Source organism: Rhea americana, unplaced genomic scaffold (assembly GCF_003343005.1).
Source record: "Rhea americana isolate MKP2758 unplaced genomic scaffold, rheAme1 scaffold_32, whole genome shotgun sequence".
Taxonomy (NCBI): domain Eukaryota; kingdom Metazoa; phylum Chordata; class Aves; order Rheiformes; family Rheidae; genus Rhea; species Rhea americana.
The window spans coordinates 5,509,019-5,527,311 of NW_028186446.1; the positions used below are offsets into that span (position 1 = coordinate 5,509,019).

Sequence of the window (18,293 nt, forward strand, 5' to 3'; positions counted from 1 at the left end):
GATATATTTAGGATTATAAAAGGCTACCTACTTGAAAAACATTCCTATAACCAAGTGATATAAATACCGTTAATGCACAAATTGCATTAGAGATCAGTAAAACAGAACTATTTACTTGTAAATTAAAAAGATGTCTAGTAAAGTAAGGTAAATACTTAAGATTTTTACAACTGGAAGTCTGAAGAGAACAATTTTCCCCCAAGTACTCTGTCAGGATTTTCTTTTAGCTTCATTAAATACTTGCTGGTGTACAACCAGATATGCAGCTCCAGATTAAACACTTCTTCTTTGGTAATGGCATGTTTTAGAAGCAAAAACTCAACATCTAATTATGATAGTTTGCTCAAAACAAAACTAGCACGACTCTTTAAATTGTTAGATACAAAATTAGCCTTGAAAATCTAGCATAACACTGCCACACTATGGCACAATTAAGATCTGCAAGCAAGAATAGAACAAAAAGACAAAAACAACAACAAAAAATCCTCATCTCTTTTAATTATTTAGAAATGCAGCATCCACCACTGGTTATGTTTGTCTATCACATTCATAAAAGACTAATAACTAGTACTGTGTCTTGTTTGGCAACTTCTATCCAAATATGTTATGCTTTAGGATTTTATTTTTGAAAAGTTTTTCCAAAATGACAAAGAAAGAATTCATTTTCTGCAATTGTTAACATCTTCAGATAGTTTGACATACTTGTTATACAGATGGGATACGGATCTAAAAGGTTTTTGGTTGACAATAAGTCAAGGGAAAGAAAAGGTTCAAAGACCTTCTCCTTCTGCTGCTTTTTTTAAAGCTATTTGAGGCAATGCTCCACAATTTTACAGTCTGCTTGCATCTAACTCATTCATTGCTTCTTTACCTCAAAACATAACTCACTTCAGATTAGAAATATTCCAAAATGTTTACATGATAAAGAAGTGTAAATTCTCCTAAATACTGCTACAAATATCGTGAGAGTTTTTGAAGTCTTCTTTTTGCTGACCTTGAAGCATAGCAGCCTAAGACAGCTGAAATTTTGTAATTAACTTTCAAAACTACAGCAGCTTACCATACAAAATATACGTTATTTTAATTACTTTGCCATTTATATAATTTATATCTTCCATAGCATTTGTTTTGCAAGAAAGCTATAAATCAGTTTAAGACCATTACCACTACTGCTTTATTCATTCAAACATTCCATTTTTTAAGTGTTTTTCTAATAAATCAAACATTACAAGTAACCTATCGGCTGAGGCCAAGACCATACCAATTATTTTACCTGCAAGAACTTGCCACTATAAACATTTCCCACAAGGCATAATAAAATACAAGTCTGGTGCCACGAGATGTATATGAATATTCTATACTGAAGCATTATATAAAGATTACATGACTAGCTGGAGTTTTATCTGTCCCACTCCTTTCTTAATTGCTATTGTCACAGTTTCAGTTTACAAATGATGGTATAGTCTAGATAAATGCCAGTTCTTCCCGATTAGGCTGGTTTATTCAAGTTTTCAAAAGTTTTATTCAAGTTTTTAAAATCACAGTTTAAATATCTTTCAYCTCCAAATACTTTCAGTCACAGAAAGAAGACTGCTTAGGCCACCAATGAAATGGAGTTCCCTTTTGTACATTATCTGTATTAAGGCCACACACACACACGCATATGCACACACACACTTTAACACAACCTCTGGTTATTAGGTTTCTGCTTTAGGTTATCACACAGCTTCTGTAAAAATTCTTACTGCACTTACTCAAAGCACAAGCCACATCATATTATATCTACTATCCTAATTCCTCATATTAGTCAATATTTATAAACAGGAGCTATGAACATTACAGTCTTATATATTACAGCTATAGTGCTGTACTAACAAATGCAAAGGCCTCCTCTGGATTCCTGAACCAACTGGGACACGATCAGTCCAAACAACTTCTATACTCACAGCTGGTAGCAGACCTGCAGACTACTATGACTTGTGATTTTTGCAAGCCCTTTGGGAGGGGAGAAGTATAGCAAACTTGAGTTACACTGAATGAATATGATTTATAGAGAGCGCRTTCTTAACAGTTTCAGTGTTATTAGTTGCCCAAGAGTCATGCTGAAAAGCACAAGGATGTTAAAGCAAATTTCAACTCCACAGCTACCCCCAAAAACCCTACAGCAGCCAATTTAAAAAGTGTAGGCCTTTCACTCCATCTAGAGATTTGGCAGAAGACTTCTGTTACTCTGTGTGGACTTTTTAGTTACGAATCAATTTTCTCTTCCCCTGCTAAGAGCAGATATATCTTTTTCCATTAGTCATTCAGCCACCACAGAAAAGTATTTAAAATTAGATAATCTTCTTTAAAAATATGTATTATTTAAATCATCACAATGTAAATTAAATTGAATCAACTACTGAAAAATGCTATTTTTTCCTACCATATCTTTCCTTATAGCCCCCTCTTCTGTGAGAGATCCTGTATTCCATATCAGACTAACTGGACTTCTGTCACATGGAAAAGATTAGTTATGATAAATAGTATTATTAGTGCTGCTGAATTACATCTTCCTCAGAAGAATCAAAATCACACTCCATTGTCATTCATCACGCATCCTTTCTAGCGAACTACAGCAAACTCCATACCTTCCTGAACTTTTCCATCTGCTTAAAAAGATCTGGATCCAGCTCCTGAGACACATCTTTCATCCAAAGTAGTGCTCCTCTGTATTCAGTCCGATATTGTTCCATTCGATTTACTGTCAGCCATGTGTCCGAGATGGCCCTATATCTGAAAGTCTCCACTTCCTGATATAATCTACTCAAAGGAATACGCAGTGCCAATCTAGGGGAAGGCATGAAGGAATAAAATGAAAAAGAAGAACAATTTAAAAAAAATATATCCACAAAGGCAGACAAATAATATAACTACTGCCACTGTGCTAGCAAGCAAAAACAGTAGCACACACAGCCAAAAGAATTCACTGAATTGCTACTATATTTTCAGTCAGTCCTGCAACTTCTTTGGGGCCATATGAATGTTAATTTTGCATGCACCCTGTGTATTAAACCCGTCATATTTTTGTAGTGATTTTTTACTATTCCTTTCACTTACCTCATGTTAGTGAAAAAGGAACCTTATGTGCRTATGTTGTAGTTAGCTAAGTTGCTAATATGTATGCTATTAAAAGTCCTTTTTTGCAAATTTCACTTAACAACTCTAAAAATTTACCTAAGAATTTATTACTGGATACACACCAAAGAYGCATCAGGATTGTCATGTTAAGCCTCAAAAAAAGTACTTCCATTAGCCTTTTAATCTYTGAATGTGCATGTAAATTTAGAAGTCATCTTCAAATAGATAATTATCTCTCTTTTTTTTTAAAGAATCTGAACACTTCTTTTGAAAGACATTTATCTTTTGGACTTTTGGAAGGTTTTAGGCATTTTCTAAAGTGTTTGTTCCAGATACTGCACTTTGGAGAAGCAGTAGGGGACACTGTTGTCTTCCCTATGGCATAACTTCAGCTTCTAATGGGCTCTCAGAATTAGAAAGGATTACTTCAGTTTTTGCTTGTTTCCTTCTGCTGCTTTTCCTTTCCTGTTTACAGCCAGCAGCCACCTCACTGGGCTGGTTTCAGTCAGCTCAACACTGGTGTAAAGCTAATTTTTGCTACTTCAAGACTTCCGAGGCGTAACAGAATTTCTAATTTCTGCTCCAGCTAGGCAGCAAATTAAGTCTTCTTGACCTCCAGCTACTGAGTTACCTATCAGCAGACAATAAAAATAAGGGCAGTCCTGAGTTTAAAATGAGGATGGCTCAAAAAGATAGAAGGAAAAAAAAAAGAGAGAGGAAAGCCAGATAACTAGTTTTCTTTTTATGTGAGTATTTCAAAAGATGCCTGGAAAAAAAAAATACATCAAGTAAAAGATATTTAAATGTGAGCTTTTTATTGTGTTTTTGGGGCTGTAATACACATTTTTTTCCCTATATTCTACAAGCACCTAGCCAGTCATTCAAAGGAAAATTCAGTTTATGTTGACATGTCTTTCAGTGAGCTTTCCATAAACAGTTAAGCTTTTTAAGAAGCAAATCGTTAAGGCTTTTGCTCAAAGGTGCCTTACATGTGTTTCAAAGATCTCACTCATGGCTGTTACCGGGTGTGCTAATGACCAAACTCTAGCCCAAGATAAACACATGAAATGCTCATTGCTCAGTGTGTGATGTTTTATTTTGAGCCAAACAGCTTCACTGTTAAGCTAAAGCTGGAACATTTCAAAGCAATAATCAAGAGCACCAAAAAATTCTGCAAGAGCACAGACTTTGATTCATAATCTCTCATGAGAGAAATTTCCGTTGTGAATGAYAGAGAATGTAAGACTTGCACAGTACCCACACTAGGAAAAAAAAGCATCACAATACACATAATACCATCAAGTACCATTACTCTTAAACTCTTCGAACACATGTTCGGTGAGATCTCAATGGCTCTGGGCAAAAGCAGAGTTTATGTGCATGTGTGTCTCTCTCCATTCCTTACTTCTTATCTTTTACTGAGTTGCTCCCATCAAATCCACCTGAACTCAGTGTGAATCTAGGCTCTTTTTCTGGGGGACTTCATGGCGTACGGTAAAGCAATAAATGGCACTGAGACTCCTTCCTTCTCCCCTGTCCATTTGGGATATGATACTCCATAGTCTAGAAGAAGGCTTTCTCTTACCCGTTTCCCTGGCCTCCGAGGACCCGGACACCTCCTACAGCAGGCCTGCTTTAGCATTTCTCTGCATAGGGAGGTCACCAAGTGGAAAATAGGGACCTGGCACCAGTTTCTTTACAATCCCACTGCTAGAGTGGCCACACAGATAGTAATTGTGCAGCTCCTCAATTCCTGAGCTGCACAAGCGTGGCTGGGGAACTACAGGGCATAACATAGCAGGGCCATGTGACTAAAAGCAGGATCAGGCAAAACTGCACAGAGCAAGCTGATAGTATTGCTAACACCACAGTAGTTTTGGCCAATAAAATTTTTTATATCATTTGATTCCTCATACACTGAGAATGGCAACACAAAACATGGCAACAGAGAATCACCCACCATTATCCCCTGTACTTTGTAAATCAGACAGTAATGATGATGTAGATACCTTTGCTGAGAAGAAAAGCAGAGGGCCTTTCCTGTGGCYTGCATCATTTTTCCTGCTCTTGTTTTATCCTGAGAACCCTGTGATCGAAGAAATTTTCCCAATTCATTTTCTTCCTGAGATAGAACTAGTGAAAAATAAATGAGTGGTCAAATACGTGATTTAATAGGTCTCAAACAGTTTAACACTGGCCTAACACCAAATAAGATAAGTAATTCCAAATCCAAGCAGCACAGCAGAAATAAATAATTTCATGGAATTCCTGCATTTATGAAACAGAGGATCAGATTCACTTGAGACATCTGTCAATAGGTTTGCTGTACCATAAAAAGAACCACAAAGTTACGTCAGTGCTCAAAGGCAATAGGAGAAACATGCTGTTTCTTTGTTRAATAAAAAAATAAGCTTGGTTTGATTACATAAAGGGCCAAATGGTGGCCTGAATAGAGTATTTTTAGTCTTTTTTATTATTATTATTTGTGTAGCACCTGGACAACCTCAGCTGATCTAAGTTAGCATACTTTCACTGAAGCTAATTCTGAGTTAAGCTACCTAAAGCTCATTCATTTGCTTATTTCTCTTCCTCTCCCTTTTTTCATGCTCTACTACATAAGTAATTTTTTATATGAAGAATCTAATTCTTCACGTTAAACACTATTTTTAAATTACTTTACAGGTTCATTATACAATTCTAATATTTACACATTTCAAACAYTGGTTTTGAATTTCTACTTAAAATATCTGAAATATTTCCACTTATTACCAAGTATTTTTTAAACAAGAACAGGATGAAAAATACAAGTGTTTATACACTGAGATTTGGCTACTTCCAAATTGTAACCCTGGCTCGTCAAGATTTTGCATCTTCACATAAGTATTTCATTATGGCCTCATATATTAGTCTTCTAAATTGTCCRTCTCTTAGAGTATCCATTTCTTCCCTCTTTCAAATGGGAGAATAGTCTCTATTACAAAAGATCTTTTGAAGTACTCTTGTCATTTTTCTAAGTTTTGACAGTCAAATCCAATGCAGATCCATACCATCTTCTGGTAGAACATGTTCACTGTACATTTTTGTATCAGAGATTTCACCTACTAGTGTGAAACACTTCCTGTGCTCAATATACAGGACTATATTGTATTTTAATTTTACTACAACATTCTGAAGCATGATGTCTGACTTGCTTGTCTGGAGAAGAACAGAGAAAATATGTATAACATTCAACAAAAGAAAATAAAATTAAAAGATGTCTCTAGCAAAGCTCATTCTCTTTCCCAGGCCAGAAACCACAGCAGCACAGAATTCAGAAGTACTGATTGAAGACCATCTCTGGAGTTCATTTAATACAACCACCTGTTGAAACTTCCTATATTAGATTTCCATTTCTCACTAATGACTGCCCACTTGTTACAGCCATTTATGAAATTCACTGTAATAGTGTGGATTACTTAATTGCCAAACTAGTAATGAGCCCTGTATTCTTCATAGTCAGGCCTTAGAATTTCTAAGACAAAGCACTTGTGAATTTAGACAGACCAAGTAAGTATGAAAAAAAARGCCCCTTAAAAAAGCAAGCTTTTTTCCATAATTCTTTCTGCCTATCACTGCATAATATCAAATACAAAATTTAAGAAGAACTAGGAGATCTTTAAGCATATAAGCAACTTTGCCTTTAAAACCATTTGCAATGATGATTATCTTTAACTAGGATGGAACAGTAGCAGTTCCCCATTTTCACTTTTATTTTTTCACTAGTTAGATGATTCCATATTATAGACCTCCTCTTAGCTAATGTAATTGATTATACTTACAACAAATCCTCTTTTGATATAGTTCAATTGCTTTCAGCAACTCCATACACGTTCTCTGAATTGAATGGAACAGCTAAAATTGAAACAGAATATAGGCACAAAGAAACCCTGTAAGCGTATGCAAGAAACACTGAATATTAAAATACAAGAAGGAGCTTGTCTTAATTTTTTGTAAAAATTATTAGGGTCCACTACTTCCTTCTTGAACAGCTTGAAAAAAAAGTATTTTTCTTTATCAATTGTGCTTTTCTCTCAATCAAATTGTTCACTGATACTACAGACAGAACAATCAAAATCTACAAAAGCTAAAGACAGAAACACTTATTCAGAACAGCTGATAGTTAAACAATTTACTTTTTTCTCTTTTTTTATCTGATATTTTTGGTATGTATGAAGACATTTAAAAAATTCTTTCAAAGCAACCCCCACCAGAACAAAAAGCTATCAAAATATTTATCAAGAATGTCACTGAAATACGCTAAGTGGCAGAAGGTATACTAGATTTTTAATGCCACAAAGTAGGGCGTCACAAATTTGCAAATAGGCATGTCAACATGGAAAGTTACTGATTTTAACAGGACTCTTCACTGGCACAACTCTACCCTGAAGTTCTCTGACCAAATTTATAAAGCAGTTGTTTTCAAAGGAAGTAGAGAAAAAAGTGAACAGTCTTGACCAACTTTGGAGATTGTTTCTAGAGACAGACAGAGACACAGGTGGTGTAGCTCATAGCAATTCCTCTAAAATTTCCCATCTGTAACTTAAATCTGAGCTCCACTACATCACGCACTACACAAATATAAGCAAAATGGACTGCTTGCACAGAACCTGTCATCCTTTGCATCTGTACATTGATTGCCTGTACATTTACATGGGCCTTGTCTTTTAAACTGAGAGCATGACTTGCTGTGAAGAAGTTGTCCAATGAAAATGTTTGTCCTTTTCTAGCTGGTAAACACACATTTCCCTTTTTTCAATCCCACCTGAGCTAACAAGCATCCTTACTGATGAATCTGCAATACAAACAGCATGGTAGGAACTCAAGGATATGCTTGTAAAATACTGTTTCTATTCCTCCAACTTGTTTTACATCAACACACATGACTTACATGACTTCTGATCATAAAGACAACACAGCTGAAATCATCRTGTTGCTAGTTATCACTATCATAGCTAAACCACAAGATTTTGTTTTTTGTTAAACAGCTACTTAGATTTCAGCTAAAATGTGTATAAAACTGAAAAGAGTAAGTCAACAACCTTCTAGAACTGCAAGAAAAACAGTAAGGTAAAACATTTACCTTTATGTAACAAAATGATGTTGATAAAACTATCTTGGTTATTATACTTTGGAAGCCCATCTTCCATCTTTTACTTTGGGTAAAAGATTTTCAAGCTTTTCAATTTGTAGAGTCTTGTATTTTTTTCCAGTGCAGTTGGGGATATAGTAGGACTGGATTTCTCACAGAGTACAATTCTTTTTTCGGTTACTCTTTTACAAATTTTCAGAATCTGCCTTTGGACAATGCACTGAAAACTACTAACTAGCACACAAGCTTGGGAGAGTACAGTACACTGCGTACCCTGATCTTTCTTTGCATAGTGGTATTTTATAAAACAATGTTATTTGTATATATCATAGATTACAATTTTGTTTTTAAGAAAATAGTATTTTTTAAACCGATAGATGCACAATAGATGGTAACTACCCCCCTCACTGCTCCCGTCTTCTCCCTCCCCCCCCCCCAAAAAAAAATCACCCCCCAAACCTGAAAATGGATACAAGAGATTTTAGGCTCAAAATACATAAAGTCTGAGGTACATATTTTTTTGTATTACAAAATGCCAGTATATTCCCCATAAGTATTTTTGTCCCAAATGAGAAAGCATATGATTCTATGATTAACAGTAAAACAACAAAAGAATGGTAATAATGTATATTACTAAATTATATAAATATATACACACATCATAGATGCTTGACAGAAATGAAAACATTTTTAAGATTAGCAGTTGAAGAATATGCATTACGTAGATGCTACAAACCTCAAGTTTTGCATCCAGGTCTGCATCTGAAGCCACAACATGTTCATCTTCCTTTTTTCCTGTGACTTTTATAAGAGTTTGTTTGGTTTTCCAATATTTCTGTTGCATTTTATTGACCACAGATTTTTCTTGGCTTTGAGCATATTGATCATAAAATTCCCTTGAATAATTGCTAAAATATATATATAAAAAAACAACACTTCAACAGGACGCTTAAAAAAGTAAGTCTAACAAGGTAAGGAAACACACTTCCATCAAGAATGCAGTATTTGCATGCAGACACACGTATTCTAACACACATTTCCTCATAACATATTAATAATAAAGCTATTAAAATTAGTGGTATATTTCCACAAGTATTTCCCGTCTCACTTTGGAAAATTAAATAAACTGCTTTTCATTTGTCTTTAGTTACAGTAATAAACTGTAAATAATTCTTCTCAATACATGATGGCATGATTTATAGCCTATGCAGTTAAAATATATCAAAAATAGTAAGAATAAATAGATCTAACTAATAAGAGGGCAGACTAACAGGAACTAGTAGACTTGCTTAGACAGTGCACTTTTTATGCAATTTCATCAATATTAGGATTTCACAAGGTTCTTTTTATGAATGGAATTAGACAGCTTCTTATCCTTTTTTAAAATTGGGGGAGAGGGGGACTATCATTCTCTTTTGAAGATGCTTTGTGCAAGACAGATCGATAACCTACTTTCTTTTTTTTTACTATGTAGACGTGCAAGGACTAAATGACGACTGCGTGTGCATAAAAGGGATTTTTATTTCAATAACTCTTTCTATTGAGGGATGACAGGCATCCCGCTAATAAATCTAATAGTGTAATATAAACAGAATCTGCGTATTTCACAGCATCTAAACCATATGAAGCTTAGGAAATACAGCTTTACAATGTAATATTGATCTCTTTTAGGAAGAGTTATTCCATTACTAATTTCTGTAAAAGTAGATGCCCTTTTCTCTACGTGCATACATAAAATTCTGCAGTGAGTTTGCAGATGTTTTAAAAGTAAAAGCTTGCTGAAACTTACTGTAATAGATATTCTAGGAAAAATTAAAGAGGTTGAGTTTATTAAAAACAAAAAAAAAACTATCGATGAGGTGACAAACTGGGGTGCCTTAGTGAGATACTGCTGACTGGATCAGTTCACACAACAGGGCTCAGAAATGCTTCCCCTGAGAAGTCCTTAGACATGGCAAATAACATTAAGTCAGGAAATGCTATGGCCACTCTGAAACAACAAGCCATAGGCACACCCACCTCTGCTCTACATAGCTACAAATGATAGTCTAACCTCACAGAAAACGTGTTTGACAGCAATCTGTTATTTGTGTTTGTTATTTTTAATTTGTAAGATAGGATGCAGTGGTTTAGTCACCAAAGAAATTATAAGAAATTAAACTGGAAACAAGTAAGGACAAACAATTTAAAACRTATATATCATATAAAGCACTTCTTGGCTTCTCCTCAAGCTTTAAAAGCAAAGATATGCACTCAGTTTATGTTAAGAGCTATTATTACAGAATTTACTTTACAAACTTCATTAATACTAAAATAAAGGTGCTTTTGTTTGTGCTACAACACAAAATACCTAGCGTGCACAGTGCATCTCATTTAATGTGTAATTCTGCACAAATCATTACACATTGTCYGACAACGGACAGTATATCAACTCAGGGGAAACGACAGTGAACCAGTATCTGTTGCATATTTAAAAAGACAGAATCTATAACTTCCAACAATAACAAGATTTACATCCCTGCTAGATTCATCTGCTTTATGAGAAAACAGAATATATCAGTGCTTAACTCCAATAAAAATAGCATTACTCTAAAAACAATTCAAAATGAAACAGATCACAAGGTAGTGTCAAGACTCTAGCTTTTTAGCTAGTTGTGTGCTTTTTAACTTGTGCTACAGCTGTGCAAATAACTTATCTCAGTTCAGTGATCAAATGAAGAAAACACCTTAATTCATTTGCTGTCAACCAGCCTTAAAATCTACCTCACTGGAGGTGACTAGAATTTCTGGGAGCATAGTGAAAGGAATAAAAATAAGTTATTACTATGAAGTCACAAAAACAATCCTAAGGTTAACAGCAATTCTTAAATTAGAAACTGATAAACCAATTGTAGAAATAAGAGGAATATAATCCTTTATCATAATAGACAAATTCAACTTCTAACTTCATTTGGGAAAATCCCTGGCTCCTGCTTATGCTCAAGATGATGAATGATTTATCATTATATTGCTAAAATATTCCATGAACAATTTTTACTGGTAGACACTAGTCAATACCTTTTAAAATAAGTGTTTTGTCAAGCAGTCATACATGTGTGTGTGTGTGTATATTGTTAAACAATCAAAAATATAAAAAAGCATAACTGAAAGAAGAATCTGCTTTGTTCTAAAGTTGAAGACCATGGATAAATCCTTTTAAGCAAGGGAGAGTTCATATAATCCTTTCTATTAAGCACGAAATTGATAACATATGCTATTTTTCCAACTAAGGCAATTCACTTGTTTTTCCATTCTTTGATGATAAGTTGGCAGTTTTTCATTTTTTATTTTTATTCTTTTTAAACAGCATGTCTACCAGTGACTTCATAAAATCACTAGATGCCAGAACATAATGCATGATAGACCTGGGCAGTGATAAACAAACATGTGCATGCACTATTAGCTCTTTAGAATAATAAAAATGATCAAGGTACTTACTACTTACGACCATCCATGTTTGTTTATTTTCTTCAGGCACTTAAATAAAATAAAAATGTATCAGTTAAAACAAGCACTTTTAAAATACAATTCTGAAGTTAGGTACTAAAATACCCCTCTCATCACATAAAAAATTACTATGTTGTTCCATACCACATTACAGCAAAAGTTATCATCTTGAGGACCAAATATGCTCCTCACATAAGACAGAATTTTCATTTAAACCCATGACAAACACATTTAAGTGATGCCTATTTTTGTACTGGCTCAAAGCATTTAAAGTAAAAACACATTTTTAATTGGTATAAATTCAGTAGCTTTTGACTAGGCAAGGCAAAATTTTCAGTGCTAGGTGTCTCTCTCAGTTGATCTTTTCCCAAAATTTTAGTCACAACATAGCTCAACCACAAAGAAAATGAAATGTCCCACTGATTCATTTTTGAAAAACACTAGCTACCTCATGGTTTGGGCTCAAATAGGAAATTTAACCACCAGGTGATTTTTCTAAGAGGAACATCAGAATCCATAAGGATGGATTATGATTTACAGGCCTTTGAACTTGTAAGCTTTATAAGCTCGTATCTCCAATTTGGGTACTCAAGCCTCTCACTATACTTAGTGCTGACCAGATGGCAAGCACACCACTTTTCCACAGGCAACTGAGCACACTCCTTCCTGGGCCAAGTTAATAAACGAAGCCAGACTCTCCTTATAAAATATGAACACGTGGCTTCTCTTTTGCTGCCTTTAGAGATGACCCCATTCTCTAGCATACAGCTAGGAGGCAAACAGAGGCACTCCAATATGACCACAGGAGAGAGAGAAAAGGAGGCTGGTCAGATAGCGCTCCTACGACATGGCCTTTGGTAAGACCAGGAACAGAARGAACATATGTAACAGGCTACGCTAACATAGAAAGCTCATTGAGAAACCACGGATTGAACAAGCAGCTAGGAAACTAATGGTGCCAGAAGTAAACTTTAGCATTAGTCTGAGGCAGAATGAAAGGGGGCTGCAGTGGGGAGACACAGCCTTGGAAAGGTGTCAAAGGAAGTGCTTCAGGAGAGCAGGGCCAATATCAGACAAAAGGACTGGGACATATTATGGAGAAACTGGGACATGGGAATTAAACCTGAGCACTTCCAAACAGAATCCCCAGCCATGAAGTGCATATGCTTGGAGGCTGGAGCCAAATGCCAGATTTCTGATTCTAAGCTCTTTGCTATCAGTACCTGTGAAATTTCCCGGCCAAGTTGCATGAGATGCAACTCAACGCTGGAAGATGAGCTGAGCACTTCAGAAAAATTTTAATTCATGAAATTTTTGTGCTCTGATAAGCATTGCATGACAGACCATGAGGAATTTGGTAACTGTCTCTAGAGCAGAGTTTAAATATAAAGCCAACAGCCACATACTGAACAAAGAGGAAGAACTGCTTACAATTGCTATCCATTCTGCGTCTGACGCAAGGGTGTTATACCACGTACAGCATCAGTCATTGCTTTGCTGTAGTTTCTAGAGCCATAAGGCAGAGGCAACCTTGACTCTAAAATTTTCTAATGCTTCCACGCTCGGCTTCACTGGTCCTCCTTAATTCAACTGTGGGTGTGTGTGAAAGATAAGAACACAGGATTTGGCCTGTATACACAGCTATGACTCAATTATTCAGCAGCGCACTAAGGTTTCACAGGAAGCAAATAACAGCCTATCTGGATAAAATAGCATGCATATTTACATGAACAAAGTGTAATCACCAAACCAGGGAACAGGTACCTAAGGCACTGCCCTTGCATACTGTACATGTTCACCTGACTCTCCTGCAAACCAGTCTCTCCTAAATAAATAAATAAAAATGTCAGGGTCATGGTGAAGCAGCGTTCTTATTTTGCAATAGCTCACATTGTTTTCTTCCCAAACATCTAACCTTTTATTTGGCTGCGGGATCTTCTTGGCTATACTCAGCTCTAAGTCCAACATAGTACTCCTATACCCATAAGATGTTCTTTGTGTTTTTTTTTTCAGTTCGAAGTACCTGTGAGGACTGTATCACAGCCATTAGAACAGTGTTTTCACAGTATGAAAACGAGGATGCRTATTCCTTGCCCTGCTGTGGGACGTGAAGGCTTGTGGAGTGTTTGASGCTGCAAGGCCTGCTGGGATGGCTGAACAGGGTAGAAGGAAAGCAAGGTGGACTCCTGCCTATATTGTCTACCGCAAGCTGTTTCTGGCATTTGGTATCACCCAAAACATGCCAGGAGAGAGACAGATCCCAGAGAGCTCCCGGTGTTATACACAAAACCCATGTCAGTGAGCTTGCRGCAATTAAAGTGCATGAACAAAAGCAGTCCAGTTCTCAAGCTCAATCCCCAGCCCAGTTTTATTTGGCAATACAGACCTAGCTTTTGGTTCCTACTAAGAATTGAGGGTCTACAAAGACAGGTTGGTAAGGACTGGGAGTGAGTAAACAGCTTGAAAAGAATCAGATGACTCTTAACAGATCTTGTGTTATTTCATCTATAACTTCCATCAAAATAATTCCCAGGATCCCATTCATTTCAGATGCTGTTCAAGGAACTGGAACTTCCATAAAGAAACCAATTATGACAGAGAAGTCCCTGACTGAGTTTCACATTTCTCAGTGATTGAGAACACTCTGGAAAGTCCACATTTCCACTAAAATCATTCTATTCTTTTTGGTCTTAACTTAGGCCACAAATTTGTGTTCAGATTTGGGTCTCATTGAGATCAGTGGTACCCTAAGTCAATTCCAGTCACATAGTACCTGCTTCAAGGCACTTATGTAATATTTGCAGTACTACACACTAATTTATATTTCATGTTTAAGCATTACGGTTAAACTCTACTGAAATGGAAACAATGTATTAATGTAGATATCAAAGTGAGAAACAGGTAGAGGAAAATGTACTATAGAAACATTTACTTGCAATGGATGTAGATGATGTGTGTTACAGGAATTCTAACGTTCATATTTGAGTTCAGTTGCGAATGTGTCAAYTTTTAGGTTTAATGTTAGGATTTTCTTTCTAAAGAACACATTATTTCACTAAATACATCATATCCCTAATGAGGTTTTCAGAAGGTGCTCAGGACAGCTGGCTGATCTTAAGAACAACCTCTTCAGAACACATGAATAGCCCATTTCAACGTGCAGAAGTTTGAGCACTACCAGCAGAAGGACAGGATGGATGAATCTGTGAGTAAACCCTCAGGCAAAATGGATGTACACAGAAGACGGCAGTAGGGACAGGCTACTCAGGAGGGATATAGAAGCAGTGTCTAAGCAGGCAGGGATGGAGTTAGGAAAGCTAAAGCTGCACTGGAGTTGACCAGCCTGAATGCAAAAGGCAACAAAAGGAAGGCTAAGGAAACAGGCTCACTGTGTGACAGAGAACATGGAAAAAGGTAGAGGTACACTTTTGCCTTTTTTTTCACTGCAAGGTCTACCCTCTGGCCTTCCAGCTGTCTGAGTCTTCTGCCATGCCTGGTCTGCAGGCATGTAGCATTATATTACGTAAAGAAAGATTAAGTTAGGAAGGACTTAAGCCATCTGGGCATACCTTTGATATGTCATGGCAACTAGGGAGGGTTCCTGACGACTGGAAAAAGGCAAGTATGATACCCATTTTCAAAAGGGCAACAAAGAGGATTGGGGAACTACAGGCCTATCAGGTTTGTCTCAGTTCCTGGATGTATCACAGGGAAAATCCTCCTAGAAGCCACTTCCATCCCCATGAAAGACAAGACGTTGACTGGGACCAGGCAGCATGAACTTACCAAGGGATTTACCATGAACTAACTAACCTGATTAACTTCTACAGTGAGATGACTGGCTCTGGTGGATGAGGGGAGAGTAGCTGATGTTGCATGCCTTGACTTTAGCAAGGCCTTTGTAAGAGTTTCCCATAGTATCTTTACAGGCACTTGCAGGACCACATCTGGAGTACTGTCCAGTAGGCTCCCTGTACAAGCAAAACACTGGCATATTAGGGTGGGTTCAGCAGTCAGCGTCTGGAGAACAAAACATATAAAGAGAGGCTGAGTGAACTGTGTTTGTAAGAAAATCAGACTAATAGATCCATGTCTTATTGCTGTCTACAACTATCTAATGAGGGGATGTAGAGAAAATGGGGTCAAACTGTTCTCRGAGGAGCACACTGGATGGACACGAGGCCATGGACACAAGCTGGAACACATGGAATTCTAACTTAAAATACGGAAAAAAAAATTACCATGAGGATGGTCAAACACTGGAACAAACTGCCCAGTAAGGCTGTGGAATCTTTGTCCTGAGTTACTCAAGACTCAGCTGGATACAGTCCTGAGCAGTTTGCTCTAAYTAGACCTGCTTTGAGCAGGAGGTTAGATAAGTGGCCTTCAGTGGTCCCTTTCAACCTACATGACTCTGAGCATTTGTACCACAAAGATGATGATATTGGAAAGAAGCAAGTTTGCTGACACTGCTGTTCTGCTGCAGAAAACTTTCCACAACAATGGTATAAATGGACAGCAGTATAACATATTGCACCATGAACACTGTGATTATACAAAAGAGTACAGAACATTTTCTTTCCAAATGTTACCTAAAATTTATTCAGCTTTTAGTCATGTTGCCGATTTTCATTCGTACCTGAAAACATCTTTTAATATTATGAGAGCTTTCATTCTTCAGATGTTGCTACACGTATACCTAAGAAAAACTGTCTTTGCAGTCATTTTAAAGTTTGTGATGAGGCAGGAATTCATCCACATTTTTAATAATTCCTAATTTCATGTATTACTACTGTCTAGTCCAAGTCCAGAAACCAGACAGCATTAAGATATTGGTTCAGTTGTGACAAAGGAAATTATTAAAAACAGCTGGGATAGCTGAGAGCAGTGAGTTTTTTCAAAGAAATGCCAAAGTCACAGAATTCCAGCTACAAATGAGAGATGCTAAAAAACAGGGATTGGAAACAGTCCAGGCAAGTAATAAGGAATTATAAGGAACACTTCATAACCATATGACATAAAGAATCCCTACAGTCATGAAATGCAGGCTTGGAGGCTGCAGAAAGAGGCCAAAGAGTAAGCATGCAACCTTTGACTACTTTAGCTTTTGAACTCTGTTATGCTTTCGAAGAATGACAGATGAATGTCCTGAACAGAAATAACTGCAGCTGTGCTTTGCCAAGCYTGACTATAATGGATGCACATGACACTAACTAGAGTCCACCTTCTCTGAAAATCACAGCTGATCTCTGTGACAGGATACCTTAATCTTGCCTAACAAAAGGGGATACTTTGCATAAGTGAGATAGAAGTTAATGGGTCCTACAGAGCATGGTAGGGAAAGCAGTACTAGACTTCAGTCAACTGTATGGAGATCCATGTTTATTGCTGCATATCAAGTAGTGGACTTGAGGCTTTCTGGAGAAGTTGGCACATTGCTCTGGTAATTCTTCACATYCTTTCTCATGTTCTGACACAGATTGCTCCCTCAGTTTCAGTATCAAATTGATGCTGGCATTCCTAGAGGACAAGATGACAATGCCAAAACATCCAATTCCATTCAGACTCAGCAGTGTCAATAAATCCTGCTGATATTCTGAAAATCCCTAGATGACCTTCTGTGAAGTCACCAAGAAACTTTAGCATCATATTTCAYAAACCTTCCTGTCTGCATACAGATACCGGAAAGGAAGACTGCATTTGGCCAGATCAGGTATTGGCCTGGACATCGAAATACAGYTGAACTGTTTCTAGACTCAGTCTGATGTTAGAAACAGTACAACTGAATTCAGGTAGTGCTCTGCCAGAGCTAACAAGATGTGCTAACACAACATGCTGGAACAAGATGGCTCTGCTAACAGTCAGCTATGGCACCTCTGATCTGTTGCAATTTATCTGGTCTGTAGACTACTTATCCACAAGTTATTTCCATGGGGTAGCCAAAATATCCGGAACACACACAGAACTTCAAAATACTTCTATAGTACTGTATCACCAATTGAGTATTTCAGTAWCCATGCTGCTGGAAGGAAATGTGATGAATTACACCCTTATTAGAGAACGGCATTTCTATTTCATATGATTGTGTAAAATCCTCTGATTCTTTATACCCTCCAACACCATACGAGTACACCATTGACGTTCTCTGCAAACAGGAAAATGATCACAAATGCTGTCTTGATGATCTGAGGGACAAAGTCTAGCATTCCCTGTGCTTACCTTCCATTTGTACTTGCTTGCTTCTCTTTTTTAGCCTTATTATGTTATAGTTTGTTGCAGCACAACTTGTCTGGTTTCCCAAGAGCTGAACAACATTATCCAGTTAGTATCTAGAGATTATTCATAGGAAAAAGTCAGTATGATTGTCTTGTTTCCAATAGCCAAGTTGATAACAAACAATGCTGTATATTAACATAACTCAGATTATATTTTATTTTCTGGTATATATGACAGATGTGGTAAAGCAAAATTCAGATCTTAATGCTTTTCTAGGTTATAGGAATACGAACCAAAATAAAACCAAAAAAAACACACCAAAAAATCGTCTCATTCAGGTATC

At 36.7% G+C, this 18,293-nt stretch overlaps 1 protein-coding gene across 5 annotated transcripts in view; it reads right to left on the minus strand.

Moving 5' to 3' along the window:
* Positions 1 to 18,063, minus strand: part of ICA1 (islet cell autoantigen 1) — a 67,729-nt gene extending 49,666 nt beyond the window's left edge. For 3 of the 5 annotated variants that reach the window (XM_085310552.1, XM_085310551.1, XM_085310548.1), the window contains exons 1-6: positions 17,954 to 18,063; positions 11,726 to 11,764; positions 8,985 to 9,156; positions 6,939 to 7,011; positions 5,130 to 5,253; positions 2,631 to 2,829 (exon numbers count right to left, since the gene is read on the minus strand). In XM_085310552.1, coding sequence (XP_085166678.1) covers positions 2,631 to 2,829; positions 5,130 to 5,253; positions 6,939 to 7,011; positions 8,985 to 9,156; positions 11,726 to 11,742 — 585 coding nt within the window. In that variant the 5' untranslated portion in view covers positions 11,743 to 11,764; positions 17,954 to 18,063. The other 2 variants (XM_085310549.1, XM_085310550.1) reach the window with 2 other exon arrangements.
* Positions 18,064 to 18,293: the final 230 nt, after the last annotated feature.